Source organism: Neomonachus schauinslandi, chromosome 1 (assembly GCF_002201575.2).
Source record: "Neomonachus schauinslandi chromosome 1, ASM220157v2, whole genome shotgun sequence".
In the NCBI taxonomy this organism is placed as follows: Eukaryota; Metazoa; Chordata; class Mammalia; order Carnivora; family Phocidae; genus Neomonachus; species Neomonachus schauinslandi.
In genome coordinates this window covers 70268360-70284928 of record NC_058403.1, presented here as the reverse complement: position 1 = coordinate 70284928, position 16569 = coordinate 70268360, and the positions used below count along the sequence as shown (strand labels likewise).

Sequence of the window (16569 nt, the reverse complement as noted above, 5' to 3'; positions counted from 1 at the left end):
GGTGAGAGGGATGGGGTGGCTGGGTGATGGACATTGGGGAGGGTATGTGCTATGGTAAGCACTGTGAATTGTGTAAGACTGATGAATTAGAGACCTGTACCTCTGAAACAAATTAATACATTATAGGTTAAAAAAAAAAGATAGTAGGAAGGAAAAAATGAAGGGGGGCGGAATCAGAGGGGGAGACGAACCATGAGAGACTATGGACTCTGAGAAACAAACTGAGGGTTTTAGAGGGGAGGGAGGTAGGGGGATGGGTTAGCCTGGTGATGGGTATTAAGGAGGGCACTTATACACAAACAAGGAATCATGGAACACTACATTAAAAACTAATGATGTATGGTGACTAAGAAAATAAAGGAAAAAAAAAAAAAAGACTGACATCCTTCAATAGCTTAACCTTGAAGATGAATCCTACCACCCGAAGAGTGAAATCTAAAGGGTTTAATCACCTGGTTAAATGTGTATCACATCTGGTAACTGAAGGAGTTATCGTTTTAAAAACCACAATCACAATTTAATTGTTGATATCACGGTCACTGTATTATTTGGTAAATGTGTGTAAATTTCACATCTCATAGCAAGGGACAAATCTAAGGTATTTTTAGTATCATATAATTTGGTGGAGTTATTATACTCCTGATACCGAATAACCCTATAAGGTGAACTTACTGGGTAACAGCTGGGGAGGCACATTTTAAGAGGGGAAATAAAGGGTGACCTCTTGGCCAGAATATAGGATAGTCTTCAGGTGGCTTCCAAGAGGATCCACTGAAGAAACATACCCAAAAAGGTCCTAGGAAATAAAGGGGCACCTGGGTGGCTCAGTTGTTAAGCATCTGCCTTCGGCTCAGGTCATGATCCCAGGGTCCTGGGATCGAGCCCCACATCGGGCTCCTTGATCAATGGGAAGCCTGCTTCTCCCTCTCTCACTCCCCCTGCTTGTGTTCCCTCTCTCACTGTTGTCTCTCTCTGTCAAACAAATAAATTATAAAAAGAAAAGAAAGGCTCTGCCTAGATCTTCTAGGAGAACCCTGCACGGACATAAACACATCTACTGGGACCAGAAGTAAAATGGCAGTCAAATAGCACTATCATAAACCAAGCACTAATACATCTCATTTCATCCTTGTAACTACCCTGTGTTAGATAGCATCTCTATTTTGCAAATGGAGATAGGAAGCTTAGGGAGGTTAAGGAACTTTCCCAAGGACCCTTAACTAGCATATGGCAGAGACAAGATTCTGATTGTGGTCATGTGGTTATATGACCACAGAAAGTCAACCATTAACTATTACACTTTGCCACATCCAAAGCAGGAAATACCTATTATCTTTTCTCTACAAAAGCAGCTTGTTCTTCACTTCATCTTTCCCTTTTAATACCCACTGGCCAAGAATTACCCAGAAAACTTCTTAAAATGAGAATTAAATCCATTATTCTTTACCCAGTTGCATTCACCAAACTAATAAACCAAAAAGGAAAAATGCATCTGGAATACACAATTTCTCTTACTCCCAAAGTGCTAAAACTTCAATGTGACCAAGAAACAAAGGATAAAATGTTGGGGAAAAAAAACAAAACAACAAAAACTACAATTCAAATTAGAGCCCATCCTGCAAGTACAAAAGGTAGTAATATGGCTCTTTTCCTCACTGGCGGCGTGAAGCTTGGCTGCCATCATGAATGACACAGTAACTATCAGGACCAGGAAGTTCATGACCAACCTACTATTTCAGCAGAAACAAATGGTCAGTGAGGTTCTTCACCCCAGAAAGGCAACAGTACCTAGGACAGAAATTCGACAAACACTAGCCAAAATGTACAAGACCACACCAGATGTCATCTTTGTATTTGAATTTAGAACCCATTTTGGTGGTGGCAAGACAGTTAACTGGCTTTGGTATGATTTAGGATTCCTTGGATTATGCAAAGAAAAATGAACCCAAACAGACTTGCAAGACCTGGCCTATATGAGAAGAAAAAAAACCTCAAGAAAACAGCAAAAGGAACACAAGAACAGAATGAAGAAAGTCAGGGGGACAGCAAAAGCCAATGTTGGTGCTGGCAAAAAGGAGTAGATTTTGCAGTGACTTTATCTGTGGTGACTGTGCAGACTTTTCATGAGAGGATTAATAAACTAAGAACTTAAAAACAAAACAAAAATCCCCACAGAAGGTAATAATATGAAAAACAAAACCGGAGGTGTTATTTCGGAAGTTAAATTGCTCATGTTAGGGCGCCTGGGTGGCTCAGTCGTTAAGCGTCTGCCTTTGGCTCAGGTCATGATCCCAGGGTCCTGGGATCGAGTCCCACATTGGGCTCCCTGCTCGGCAGGAAGCCCGCTTCTCCCTCTCCCACTCCCCCTGCTTGTGTTCCTGCTCTCGCTATCTCTCTGTTAAATAAATAAATAAAATCTTAAAAAAAAAAATTGCTCATGTTAAACCAATTGTGTTGGACAGTTTTTTCTTGAGGTAACTGCCAGGTCACATCCCACCATGAATGTGGAATGGAGTTCACAGTGTTGGGCATACAAGAAATGTAACCACTTGGTTCTCCCAACAAAATACAATACCCATGTCAGAAAGGTCCCATCAAAAACATGGAAGGCATGGGGCACCTGGCTGGCTCAGTCGGTAGAGCATGCAACTCTTGATCTTGGGGTGGTAGGTTTGAGCCCCACACTGGGTGTAGAGACTACTTAAAAACAAAATCTTAAAGTAAGAAAGGCATGAAATATCTTAAGACTAAAGGAATGTGCAAACCTAAGTGAAAAGCACAAAATTCTATGAAGGTCAATAAATGGGAGTAATTCTTTGTTTTTAGACAGGAAAATTCAGTATTGTAATGAATGCAATTTTCCCTAAATTCGCCTAAAAATTAATGCAATACCAATCAGAAGCCATTATTTTTATTTAATTGAAAAAACAAATCTTGGGACCAAAATGTGAGAAATTCCTAAAAAATTTTTTAAAAGGATTAAAGAAGAGAGGTGAAAAAGAGGGCAAGAGAGAAGGAAGGCCTAGTCCCATCAAATTATAAAACTAACTGCTATACTACTGGGTATTTACCCCAAAGATACAAATGTAGGGATCCGAAGGGGTACGTGCACCCCAATGTTTATAGCAGCAATGTCCACAATAGCCAAACTGTGGAAAGAGCCAAGATGTCCATCGACAGATGAATGGATAAAGAAGATGTGGTATATATATACAGTGGAATATTATGCAGCCATCCAAAGGAATGAGATCTTGCCATTTGCAACGATGTGGATGGAACTGGAGGGTGTTATGCTGAGCGAAATAAGTCAATCAGAGAAAGACATGTATCATATGACCTCACTGATAGGAGGAATTCTTAATCTCAGGAAACAAACTGAGGGTTGCTGGAGTGGGGGGAGGGGTGGGAGGGATGGGGTGGCTGGGTGATAGACACTGGAGAGGGTATGTGCTATGGTGAGCGCTATGAATTGTGCAAGACTGTTGAATCATAGATCCATACCTCTGAAACAAATAATGTAATATATGTTAAGAAAAAAAAAAAAAGAAGATAGCAGGAGGGGAAGAATGAAAGGGGGGAAATCGGAGGGGAGGATGAACCAGGAGAGACGATGGACTCTGAGAAACAAACTGAGGGTTTTAGAGGGGAGGGGGGTGGGAGGATGGGTTAGCCTGGTGATGGGTATTGAGGAGGGCACATTCTGCATGGAGCACTGGGTGTTATGCACAAACAATGAATCATGGAACACTGCATCAAAAACTAATGATGTAATGTATGGTGATTAACATAACAATAAAAAATTTTAAAAAAAACCTAACTGCTGTAATTAAAGCAGACTAGTGCTAACATAGAAACAGAAAAACCAAGTCCAGAAAAAGACCCCAAAACAGGGAGCAATTCATAACCACGGGGAAAAGATGAATTACTCAATAAATAGTATTAGAACGATTAACTAAATTTTATTTGCAGTCGGAATTCATTTTGATGTGAAGAATGTGGTAGGGATCCATCCATCTTTACTTTTTTCCAAATAGCAAAATGTAAAAATAACACATCAATAATCTAGAAGAAAACAAGGTTGAACATTTTTATAAACTTGAAATGGCAACAAGCTTTAATTTTAAAATTAAATTTTAAATTTTATGACTTGTTACATATATGTACAGGATTGTAATGTTTATCAAGTCAAACTGGTATACTGCTTCTGAGGTTCCTATCATGCTTTAACATGTATTATCAATGTGAGATTATAAAATGGCCTCTTATATTTGTTTCTTAACAGCTTTACTGAGCTGTGATTCGCATCCACAAAAAAAAAAAAAAAAAAATCACTCCTGAAGTGTACAATTTTTTTTTGTATATTCAGAGCTGTGCAACCATTACTACCACCTAATTCAAGAACATCTGCATTACTCTACAAAGAAAATGTGTACCTGTTACCAGTCACTCCTCATTGCTCCCTCTTTCCAGCCCCTGGCAACTATTAACCTACTTTCTGTATCTCTATATTTGCCTACTCTGGACATTTCAAATCAATAGAATCATATAGTATGTGGCCTTTTGTGCCTGGCTTTTTTCACTTAGCACGTTTTCAAGGGTCATCTATACTACGTACAAGTTTGCATGTCTATATTTGTTTCTAATTAAATTTTTAATCCATCTGGAATATATTAACATAGGCATCTATTTCTTTTCCTTCCAAAACCAATTTTATGCAATATTTAATATAATTAGGAAATAAATAAACTGTAGTAAGTATAACTGGCTCATGATAAATATCAGTCCACTGCAGTGAGCATAATGCGCAGTTACATTAGAGAAGAGCCAGCATTCAGCATTCCATGGAACTTAATATTAGCTAACGCTATAGAAGTCAGTTAAAGGAGCATCTACTATACCAATTGTCCCATACTGATTTCTATTCTAATTGCTCTATTAATCCTGATTACTCGGGTTCCTTTATTTGTTGAATTTGTCCTTTTCATTGTGCTGGCTTTCCTCAGATGTTTGGTGATTGATTGTGGCTTATCTGTACTTGGGTAATTTGCTGATGTGGGGAGGGCTGTGACGGGCAGTAGCTATTGCTCTGCCTTGAACTCTTCTCAGTGGGCATGGAAATGCTAAGCAAATCCCCAAAATGGTTCTTCTGGTTCTTCTTTTCTCCTTTAATCTATTAAGATAATTAATTACTTCACAGATCACCAAGTGTGCAATCTGTAAAAATCCCCTATTTCCTCATGTCACACTATAGTTTTACTGTATGCCATAATCAATTTATCAGCTGCTTTTGGAAGTGCTACATCTCTATAAGTTGACCGATATCTGTGTGTAAATGCTCACTTCTTCAGGTTTATGTATCATATCATGGTTCTGCTAACTTTATGGTAGGGAAATTTGTCTTTCTCTATTCTAGGGCAGTATAAACATCAGAAATAGTTTTGTTTTTTTTAAAGATTTGCTAGGACTCTGTACTTTGTGTCTTTTTGTAGAGAAAAACTTTTTATACATACTTAATGGTTAGGAAAACAAGTGTTCAGAATTGTTTAAACTACCAACAAGTAATGCTCCTAACTCCCCAGAAAAAGCCCTTTATATCAATTTGATAGGGATGCCTGGGTAGCTCAGTTGGTTGGGCATCTGACTCTTGGTTTCACTCAGGTCAGGGGATCAAGCCCCAGGTTGAACTCCATGCTCAATGGGGAGTCTGGTTCCCCTCCCTCTGCCCCTCTGCATGTGTGTGTTTGTGTGCGCATGCTGTAAAATAAATCCTTTAAAAAATAAAAAAAATAAAATTGGATACATCTTTCCAGATATGACCTATACAAATGCACGTGCACACATATATACATATACTTATCCTACATGTATGCATCTCTTAACAAAATGGCATCATTCTGTTTTGTAACTTGCTTTTTTCACTTTATATAGACAGCTTTCAGTTTCAAAATATGGATTGAATTTCTTCTTTAACAGCTTCATGGTATAATATTGCCTGGATGTGCTGTAACTTACATTTCCATAGAAATTTCTTTTAGTTGTCTCCAGTCTTTTACTACCAGGACAATACTACAAGTAATATCCCTGTACAAATATATTCCTATCTGGGATAAACTCCAAGAAGGGGAATGGGTCAAAGATTGATATTGCCACACTGTCTACCAAAAATATTTACATCAGCTTACTCATGGGGTACATTTTGACGAGAAGACTTTTTAAAGGAGGATGTAAAAACTTGAAGCCATAAAGACAGGTAAGTTTCACAATGAAGAACTGATAATTTCCTTTAAGCAAAATTACTACACACAAAGCCAGGGTACTTTTACCTTTGGGGAAGGAAAAGCTTAAACTCTTACGACATTTATTTATTTATTTTTTAAGATTTTATTTATTCATTTGAGAGAGACAGCACGAGCTGGGGGGGGGGGGGAGCGACAGGCAGAGGGAGCAGCAGACTCCCCACTGAGCAAGGAGTCCGATGCAGGGCTTGATCCTAGGACCCTGGGACCATGACCTGAGCCAAAGACAGACGATTAACTGACTGAGCCACCCAAGCACCCCTCTTATGGCATTTATAATAAAAATTTAACATTTTAGAATGATGCTAAGGTCCAGGAACCAGTGTTTCCTGCTCACTGCCAAATTCTTTAGCACAGTGCCTGTCATATAGGAAATTTTCATATACTGAATAAATAAAATAGAAATAACCCAATCCAATAGAAAAATAGGCAAAGGAAAATTATATACAAACAAAAACTGGCCAGGTAACACAGAAAAAGATGTTTGAACTTTAAACTTAAAAATGCAAATCAAAACAAAAACAACCCACACAAAATGCAAATCAAAACAACTCTTGGGGCACCTGGGTGGCTCAGTAGGTTAATCATCTGACTCCTGATTTCAGCTTGGGTCATGATCTCAGTGTTGTGTGACTGAGCCCCACATCAGGCTCCGCACTCAGCGAGGAGTCTGCTTGACATGCTTGCTCTCCCTTGCCCCATCCCCACCATGCACACACATGCGCCTCTCTCAAATAAATTAATAAAATCTTAAAAATAACCCCAAACTCTCATGATCTAGAAGATCAGTAAAGTTTAACAAGTGTAAACTAGTTCAACTTTCTGGAAGGTAACTTCACAATTCTCTTAAAATTTTAAGTGTGTTCTTTCACCATCAATTCCACTACTACAGATTTAACTTACAGAAAAAATTGTTCACGTATATAGAATAATTTTGTTGCACGTTCATTTATAGAAGGAAACTGGAAGCAACACAAATGTCTATCAACTAAGACTTAAATTATGGAACATCTAGGTCATACAGCAATATAGAAGGCTTCAAAGAGGAATGTCTAACTGCTTTAAGGGAAATCTATGTGTGGAAGGAGAAAACAGGACTCTCCTAGAAAAGATAATGGACAGCAATTGTGGGCTGGAGGTTGGGGGAGAATAAAGGAAGAGTGCATACCAGAAAGGCAGATTGACAGCTGTTCATCATCCACTGGAGAGGCTTTCTGACTGTTCTTCCCACTTCCTGCTTGATTTTCTAGTTTGAGTCCACTGCATGTCAGGGGAGCCTCCAGGGGACTTTTACAGTAAGGGTGGTCCAGCAACTTAGAACTAAGAATGTTCTGCTTGAGACATCCATCCTCATCCATCTGGCATGAGCTCTCATTCTGAGCAGTCTTTTCAGACACAGGCCCATCTACACTACTCACAGATTGATCTGCCCCACACAGTGACAGTTTTACTCTGTCATCACTGACAGTACTTGTCCGATTTTCCTGACCCAGAGTCATGACTTCTCTTTCGGTTTCCGAGATAAACATGTTACTAGAATGATGTTCTGGTAAGGGGATGTCATGAATCAGCTCTGTACACTCCCACTTAGGAGAGGAACAGGGTGACTGGTCCCAGGTATATGTGGCACTGCCATTCTGTTGGTCAGGGAATGCTTCATCTAAACTAAGCTCCTTGCCCAAGAAAGGGCTTCCTTTAGTGTGGCCATCAGGCACATGAGAGTTCTTTCCCTTCACCACAGCACTGCTGTCCATATCTGGAAAATACGGTTGATGCCGACAAGAAGGGTCTTTAGGTTCTGGGGAAGGGAATGGGCTGCAACTGCCACCCTCACCGTTTTCCCTAAGGGTCTCTTGATGGTCCCCAGTGACCTGCACCCAGCTTCGCTGGGCTTTTTTTAGCTTGCAAACTTTGCTTTTTGTTCTGAAGTGCTGGGATCTGAGAATCCTGTACCGGAATCTAATCATGGATAATTTCTCATACATCATAAAAGGAGATACTTTTATTCTTCTATGTTGGTTAAGTTGAAACTTTTTTGGAATCAGGGGTCCCCCATTCCTGTGGTGCTCCAGACCTTGGTAGCAGCCATAACAAAAGCGCTTTCTCTTATGGTTGCTCAAGGTGACCACAATTGTGCCACTCTCACCTGGACTTTGGCTCTCCCCATTGAACTTCATAGGAAAGTCAGAAGCTTGTGGCTCCGTCCTAGGTCTGTGACCATTGGCCTGACCTAAAACATTACTTGCTGGTAAGTCAGCAACTGCCTTCAAGACACTTTTCTCTCCACAGTATTCATGGTCAGAGTTCTTTGCTGAGGACAGCAGCCTCTCTGCTTGGAGTCTTAGGAGGGTCCTTGAGGAGGAAATGAAGTGTTTCGAGTCTTTTCTTTTCACTTTAGAGGACAAAGTACTAACATTTTGAGCAGCCACACTGGACTTTGTCTTAGCAAAAAAAGGTGCATCCTGGATCCACGTTTTCTGGATTTGAAGGGCCTTTTTTCTGCACTGGAAATGTTTCACCTGCCTGCTCCAAGTAATTGGCCTTCCCAATTTGGCTTTCAGAATGCATAAGTGTTGGTGAAAGCAGAACTTCTTAAAACCTCCAAACCCTGTATTCCATTTCTCAGAAAAGGCTAAATGGATTCCTTTCCTCCATAGAATTTTCTTCTGTTTTTTCATTTTTCTGATGCATAATGAGATCTTGATGAAGCTGAGAAAGAGAAGAGAAAGCGAAGTTACACTTCTACCCTAAAAATAAGGTCATAAAGATATAATCACAGCAATATAAGCTGCAAAATTCAAAGAAAAAGAAGAGCATATGAAATTCAATTTAGACTATCAGACATAGGGGCGCCTGGGTGGCTTAGTCGGTTAAGCGACTGCCTTCAGCTGGGGTCATGATCCCTGAGATTGAACCCCACGTTGGGCTCCCTGCTCAGTACGGAGTCTGCCTCTCCCTCTCCACTGCTTGCTCTCTCAAATAAAAAAAAAAAAAAAAAAAAAATTTTTTTTAAAGATTTCATTAATTTATTTGACAGAGAGAGACACAGCGAGAGAAGGAACACAAGCAGGGGGAGTGGGAGAGGGAGAAGGAGGCTTCCCGCCGAGCAGGGAGCCCGATGTGGGGCTCGATCCCAGGACCCTGGGATCATGACCTGAGCCGAAGGCAGATGCTCAACACCTGAGCCACCCAGGCGCCCCTCAAATAAATAAAATCTTTAAAAAAATAAAATAAAAAATAACAGACTATCAGACACAATGAAAGCCTTACCTGATTAAGGTTTTCCCCATATTGAAAACTGGAAGACATGAATACACTCACATGACCCCATTTGGTATAGCTGCCTCTGACAGAAATAAATTTTAAGAATCATTTCTAGGGGCGCCTGGGTGGCTCAGTCGGTAAGCATCTGCCTTCCGCTCAGGTCATGATCTCAGGGTTCTGGGATCGAGTCCCGCATCGGGCGCCCTGCTCGGTGGGAAGCCTGCTTCTCCCTCTTCCACTTCCCCCTGCTTGTGTTCCCTATCTGTCTCTCTGTCAAATAAATAACAAAATTTAAAAAAAAAAAAAAAAGGGAAGAAAGAAAGAAAAGTTGTATTACCTTTCTGTGCATCAGTTTTCTCTGGGGGGAAAAAAGGACTGAGCACACGTTTACCTCCATTCCCTCTCCAAATCCCAGTAAGATGACAGAAATGGGATTTTAAGAAAGGAAAAAACTCTCAGGGACAAAGAAAATTAAAAAGGAGACTAGAACAATACAATTTTGAAAGAAGAAAGCACACAGTTGAGTGATCACAGACTTACAGGAGGCCAAAAAAGTGAAAAATCTAAGCCAACAGTAGGGGAAGCCCAGAAGCAAGTCACAGGACCTCAGAAACGCTCAGGAACTAGAAGCAACCATACCCAAGAAGGGCAAGATAAGAAGGGAGCTCAAAAAGGAAGGACTGGTTTAAAGTCTGATTAAGAAGCAGTTAGACCCCAAGATGCACATTCTCCTTACACTCAAAAGTTTTACTTTCTGGGGAGGATGAACCAGGATAGTCAGGCACATCATGCACAACTGAGGGCAGGAGTACAACAGGATATATGACTTTATACAGTGAATTCCCTCCCCAGCCCCCTTCCCCATTTAGATCCCAGAAAAAAGGTATATAGCCCCAAGGGGGAGATCAGCCCTGGGGGGCAGATACTGATATTTGGGGATGCCTCAACTAAACAGGCCTGCACAATTACTCTACAGTGTACCCCAAAGTTTGAAGCAGTGAGATCCCAAATCCCTCCCCCAACTCCACATAGCAAGTAACTGCCCTTTCACTACCCAAGTCTGGAAGTTTAGTCTTCAGAGAGAGTAAAACTGAAGCTCTGCAGCCAGGGGGATCTCAGGCATAATATGAAGATGGAATTATACACTGAATATATGAACCCCAACACTTTCCCACTCACATCTCAGAACCCTGGTAGTTTGTCTTATCCATCCAAGTTGGAGATTAGAAGATTCTTCTCTGGAGAATCTGATTAGTCCACAAGACAATACATAAATACAGGTATCCCCACAAAATGGCCCAGGAGGGCCCATAGTGCGCCCAAAGTTGACAAGTCCCACGACATGCTCACAATTTCCAAGCAACCTCTTAATGGTTGTTCTTTAAAATAACAGGATAACCAGGGGTGCCTGGGTGGCTCAGTCGGTTAAGCGACTGCCTTCGGCTCCAGTCGTGATCCCAAGGTCCTGGGACTGAGTCCCATATCGGGTTCCTTGCTTGGCAGGGAGTCTGCTTCTCCCTCTGCCTGCTGCTCCCCCTGCTTATGCCCTCCCCCCTCTCTCTCTGGCAAATAAATAAAATCTTAAAAAAAAAAAAAAAAACAGGATAACCAAGATTCACCAGATTTCTAAGGCTTGAAAAGTGGACCAAAACAAACAGCTCATAATAAGTTTTTGCTTTTTTTAGAGTAGTCAACTTGAAAAAACTAAGGGGGGGGAGGGGAGTTATTGTTTAATGGGTACAGAGTTTCAGTTTAAGATGAAAAAGGTTCTGAAGATGGACTGTTGGTCATGGTTGCACAACAATGTGAACGTATTTAATGCCACTGAACTGTATACCTAAAAATGATTAAAATGGTAAATGTTATGCTACCTATATTTACCTATACACTAAAAAGATAAGATGGAAGGAAAAAACTAACACTATCTACAAAGAAAAAAAATAGGTCCACTGGGAGGGAAAGAAAAGAATAGGCTGTTATATTTTTTAAGGAACAATCAAAAACAGTAAGGACCTTGGAAATGTAAAATAGCAGAATTAAAAACCTCAATATAGAGTAAAGGGCTGGGGCGCCTGGGTGGGTCAGTCGATTAAGCATCCTTTTCAGCTCAGGTCATGATCTCAGAGTCATGGGATCAAGCCCCATGTCAGGGTTTGTCCCTCTCCCTCTGCTCCTCCCCCAGCTCTCTCTCCCAAATAAATTTTTTTTTTTTTTTTTTTTAAAGGTGGGGAGGGTGCCTGGGTGCCTGGCAGTTGGGCAACCAACTTGATTTTGGTTCAGGTCATGACTCAGGGTGGTGAGATTGAGCCCCACACCAGGCTCCGTGCTCAACAGGGAATCTGCTTGAGGTTCTTTCTCTCCCTCTCTCTCTGCCCCTGCCCACGCCCCTGCATGTGCTCTCTAAAAAAAATAAATCTTTTTTTTTTTTAATTTTATTTATTTGACAGAGAGAGAGACAGAGAGACAGGGCACACAAGTGGGGGGAGTGGGAAAGGGAGAAGCAGGCTTCCCTCCAAGCAGGGAGTCCGACACGGGGCTCAATCCCAGGACCCTGACATCATAACCTGAGCTGAGGCAGACACTTAACAACTGAGACACCCAGATGCCCCTAAAAAAAATAAATCTTAGAAGAAAACAAAACAAAAAAAGCTTGATGGAAAAATGGGGAAAAGACAGGAGACAATTCACAAATAAAGATTTTTAAACAACCCTTAGACAAGATGTTCAACTACACTCAAAAAAAATGGACAAAGGGTGGGGTTGGGGAGTTGCCCAAAATGGGTGGAGGAGGTCCAAAAGGTACAAACTTCCAGTTATAAAGTAAGTCAGTCATGGAAATGTAATGTACAGCAGGGTGACTATAGTTAATAATGCTGTATGTATATTTGAAAGTTGCTAAGAGTAAATCTTAAAAATTCTCATCACAAGAAAAAAGACTTGATTACCATGTATGATGGTGAATGTTAACTAGACTTACTTATAGTGATGATTTTGCAATGTATACAAATAGCAAGTCATGTTTTACAACTGAAACGGATATAATACTATATGTTAACTATACCTCAATAAAAACACTGGCAAAAATGACAACACATTCTGTTGGTGGCAGAAATGAAACTTTCATACTTTGCTGGTAGGAATACAAACTAATAAAATCCTTCTGGAAGGGAATTTGGTAATACCTAACAAAACCAGGTAAGTATTTACCTTCTAATCCAGCAACCCCATTTTTAGTAATTTATCCTTAAGATACACCTCCAATAATAATGAAAATACACAATACAATGTTATTTACTGCAACACTGTAATTACAAAATACTGAAAACCTAAAAGGACCGTAGCTGAATAAAGTATGGTTCTTCCACACAATGAGTGAAGCTATAAAAGAATAAAGATGGGGCATCTGGTTGGCTCAGTTGGTAGAGCACCCAACTCTTTTTTTTTTTTTTTTAAAGATTTTATTTATTTATTTGAGAGAGAGAGAATGAGAGAGAGCAAGCACATGAGAGGGGGGAGGGTCAGAGGGAGAAGCAGACTCCCCGCCGAGCAGGGAGCCCGATGCGGGACTCGATCCCGGGACTCCAGGCTAATGACCTGAGCCGAAGGCAGTTGCTTAACCAACTGAGCCACCCAGGCGCCCAGAGCACCCAACTCTTAATCTTGGGGCTGTGAGTTCAAGCCTCACGTTGGGTGTAAAGATTACTTAAAAAAATTTGAGGAACTCCATGAACTAATATGGAATGATTTCCAGGTTAGGTGAAAAAAAAAAGTTCAAATCAGTATCAATAGTGTGCCACCATGACGGTAGCACATAGACACCTGCAAGCTCAGAGAGTTCACAAAACCACCCTCAGGTTTGATAATTTGCCAGAAGGACTCACAGAACCCACTGAAAACTATTATATTCATAGTTATGGCTTATTAAAGCTGAAGAATATGGATTAAAATCAGCCAAGTGGAGAAGCACACAGGGCAAAGTCAAGAGAAGTAACAAGTAACAAGTGGAGCTTCCAGTTGTCCTCTTACTATGGAGCCAGGACAGCTTTACCCTCCTGATATCAGTGTGTGACAATATTGCCAGCCAGGAAGGCTCACCTGAGCCTTGATATCCAGAGTTTCTACTGGGGGTTTTTAGGCATAAATGATTGCTCACATGACGGAGCTCAGTCTTTCAGCCCCTCTGGAGATCCACTGATGCCAAAGTCATTACCCTAAATCATACCGTTGGTCTTTCTGGCATTGCCAACCCCATCCTAAATCATGCTGTCTGTTAGACTGTTGATATCCAAAGCCCCCACGCAAATTCTGTTAGACTGTTGGTGATCCAAGGCCCCCAGGCAAATACAGACATTCCAATCAAGGATGACAGTCCAAGGGCTGAGAGATTACCTCCCAGAAGCCAAGGACAAAGGATTTCTCTTGGGGCAAAGTTAAATTCTTTACCAAGCAGCCACCTTTCATAAAAGAAAAAATAAGAAAATAAACATGTATCTGCCCTTTTGTGACCCCCCCCAAAAGACAAAATAAAAATATAAATATGAGGAGGATAAACCAGAAACTAATGAGAATAGTAACCTACAGGGCATGGTAGATGTGAATGGGATGGGGCGCCTGGGTGGCTCAGTTGGTTAAGCGACTGCCTTCGGCTCAGGTCATGATCCTGGAGTCCCAGGATGGAGTCCCGCATCGGGCTCCCTGCTCGGCAGGGAGTCTGCTTCTCCCTCTGACCCTCCTCCCTCTCATGCTCTCTGTCTCTCATTCTCTCTCTCTCAAATAAATAAATAAAATCTTAAAAAAAAAAAAAAAAAGATGTGAATGGGATGAAAAAAATGAGGAAAAGGAAAATGATAGAAGGATGAGAGAAGAGTGGCACCTCTCTAAATATGCCTCTTTGAAAAGTTCTGACTTTTGCAACCACATTAATGCTTCATATACTTAAAAAATATACCAATAAAATTAAAATCAACCAGAATGCAAGAGGAATCCAAAATGAAATACAAATAACAAATGAACCTAATAACTGTATGACAAATAGATAACCTAACTACACTGAAAAAAAGTAGAGGAGGGAAAAATTAGCCAAATTTTAGAAAACATTTTGACTGTACAGGACTAGAATCAGAAGGACTGTATACAAATACTGTCCTTTACAGGTGCCTCAGTCGGTTAAGCATCTGCCTTCAGCTAGGGTCATGATCTCAGAACCCTGGGATCAAGCGCCAAGTCAGGTTCCCTGCTCAGCGGGGAGCCTGCTTCTCCCTCTCCAACTCACTCTGCTTGTGCTCTGTCAAATAAATAAATAAATAAAATCTTTTAAATAAATAAATAAATAAAAGAACAACTAGAACATAAAGAGAACTAGCCCTACAACACTGTTAAAAGGTAAGGAAGTTGCTGGGACTTTCTCAGAGCTGAAGGGACTAGCACGTGCCAGTTTACAATCCCCCCTCCACCTTGATGGCATGGATAGGGTCAGGGTCTGGGTGTTCTAACTGGCTTACTGCCTCAGTGAGCCCCGGGCTTCTGGCCTTCACCAGCCCCAGCCATCCCACCAGAGTACCCTCTGTGCAAACAGTTCCAGAACACCCCAGCTTACACCCACTTCAGCTTTAGCCATTCTACCAGAGCACCCTCTGTGCAGAAAGCACAGGGACTGCACCAGCCATGCCCACTTCAGTTTTAGCTGCGCTGCCTGGGTACTCTATGCACAAACAACCCCAGGACTCCTCTGGCCTATACCCACATCAGCTTCAGCTGTCCTGCCAGAGGCCCCTCTGTGCAAAAAGCCTCAGGACCACCCCAGGCAAGCCCACTTCAGCTCTGGCCATGCCACCAGGGCAGCCCCAGTGCAGAATGCACCACAAACCCCGGGCCACACCAACCACAGCTCCAGACAGTCAGCAAGTCACCAGGCACATACAGTCTACACAGGGAACACCATATTCAAGACTATTCCTTCAAGTTTACAAGTAGCTGTTCTGCCCAATTCGTAGAAGCAAACACAGGAAATCAAGCAAAATGAGATGGGGGAATATGTTCCAAGCAAAAGAACAAGACAAAAGCTCAAAAAAAAGAACTAAATGAAACAGAATAAGCAAATGTCTGATAAGAGTTGAAAGTAATTCTCTTAAAGATGTTCAATGGACTGGAGAGAAGAGTGAAAGAACTCAGTGAAAACTTCCAACAAGGATACAGAAAATGTAAACAAGAACCAATCAAAGTTGAATACAGTAAAACTAAAATGAAAAATACATTAGAGGGAATCAACAGTAAATCAATGGATGAGAAGAAACGATCAGCATCTGGAAGACAAGGTAATAGAAAGCACCCAAGCTGAAAAGTAAAAAGAAAAAAAAAATTTTAATGAGGTACATTAAGCAATCTCTTGGACAATATCAAGCAAACAAACACTCACATCATAGGGGTCCCGGAAGGAAAAGAGAGAGAGAAGGGGGCAGAAAACTTATTTGAAGAAATAATATGTTAAAACTTTCCTAACTAGGGGAAGGAAACAGATATCCAGGTTCAGTAAAGATAGAGAGTTCCAAACAAGAGGAACCCAAAGAGGTCCAAAACATAACACATAATAACTAAAATGTCAGAGTTTAAAGATAAAGAGAGAATTTTAAAAGAGGCAAGAGAAAAGCAAAAAGTTACATACAAAGGAAACCCCATGAGGTTATCGGCTGATTTTTCAACAGAAACTTTGTAGGCCAGGAGTGCCTGGGTGGCTCAGTCGGTTAAGCACCTGCCTTTGACTGAGGTCATGATCCCAGGGTCCTGGGATCAAGCCCCACATCAGGCTACCTGCTAAGCAGGGAGCCTGCTTCTCCCTCTCCCTCTACCTGCTTCTCCCCCTCCCTCTACCTGCTTCTCCCCCTGCTTGTGCACCCTCTGTCAAATAAATAAATAAAATCTTAAAAAAAAAAAAAAGAAAAGAAAAAGAAATTTTGCAGGCCAGCATGTGGAAAGGAAAAAAGCTATATCCAAGAATATTCTACCTGACAAG

General features: G+C 41.1%; 1 protein-coding gene across 1 annotated transcript in view; it reads right to left on the bottom strand.

Annotated features, from left to right (window-relative positions):
• The window catches only part of SENP5 (SUMO specific peptidase 5), a 48278-nt gene that overhangs the window by 15065 nt on the left and 16644 nt on the right, over nucleotides 1-16569 (bottom strand). Inside the window, exon 2 of the mRNA XM_021692311.1 lies at nucleotides 7465-9005. Within this exon, the coding sequence (XP_021547986.1) occupies nucleotides 7465-8974 (1510 nt within the window). The 5' untranslated portion in view covers nucleotides 8975-9005. The remainder of the gene's footprint in view (nucleotides 1-7464; nucleotides 9006-16569) is intronic.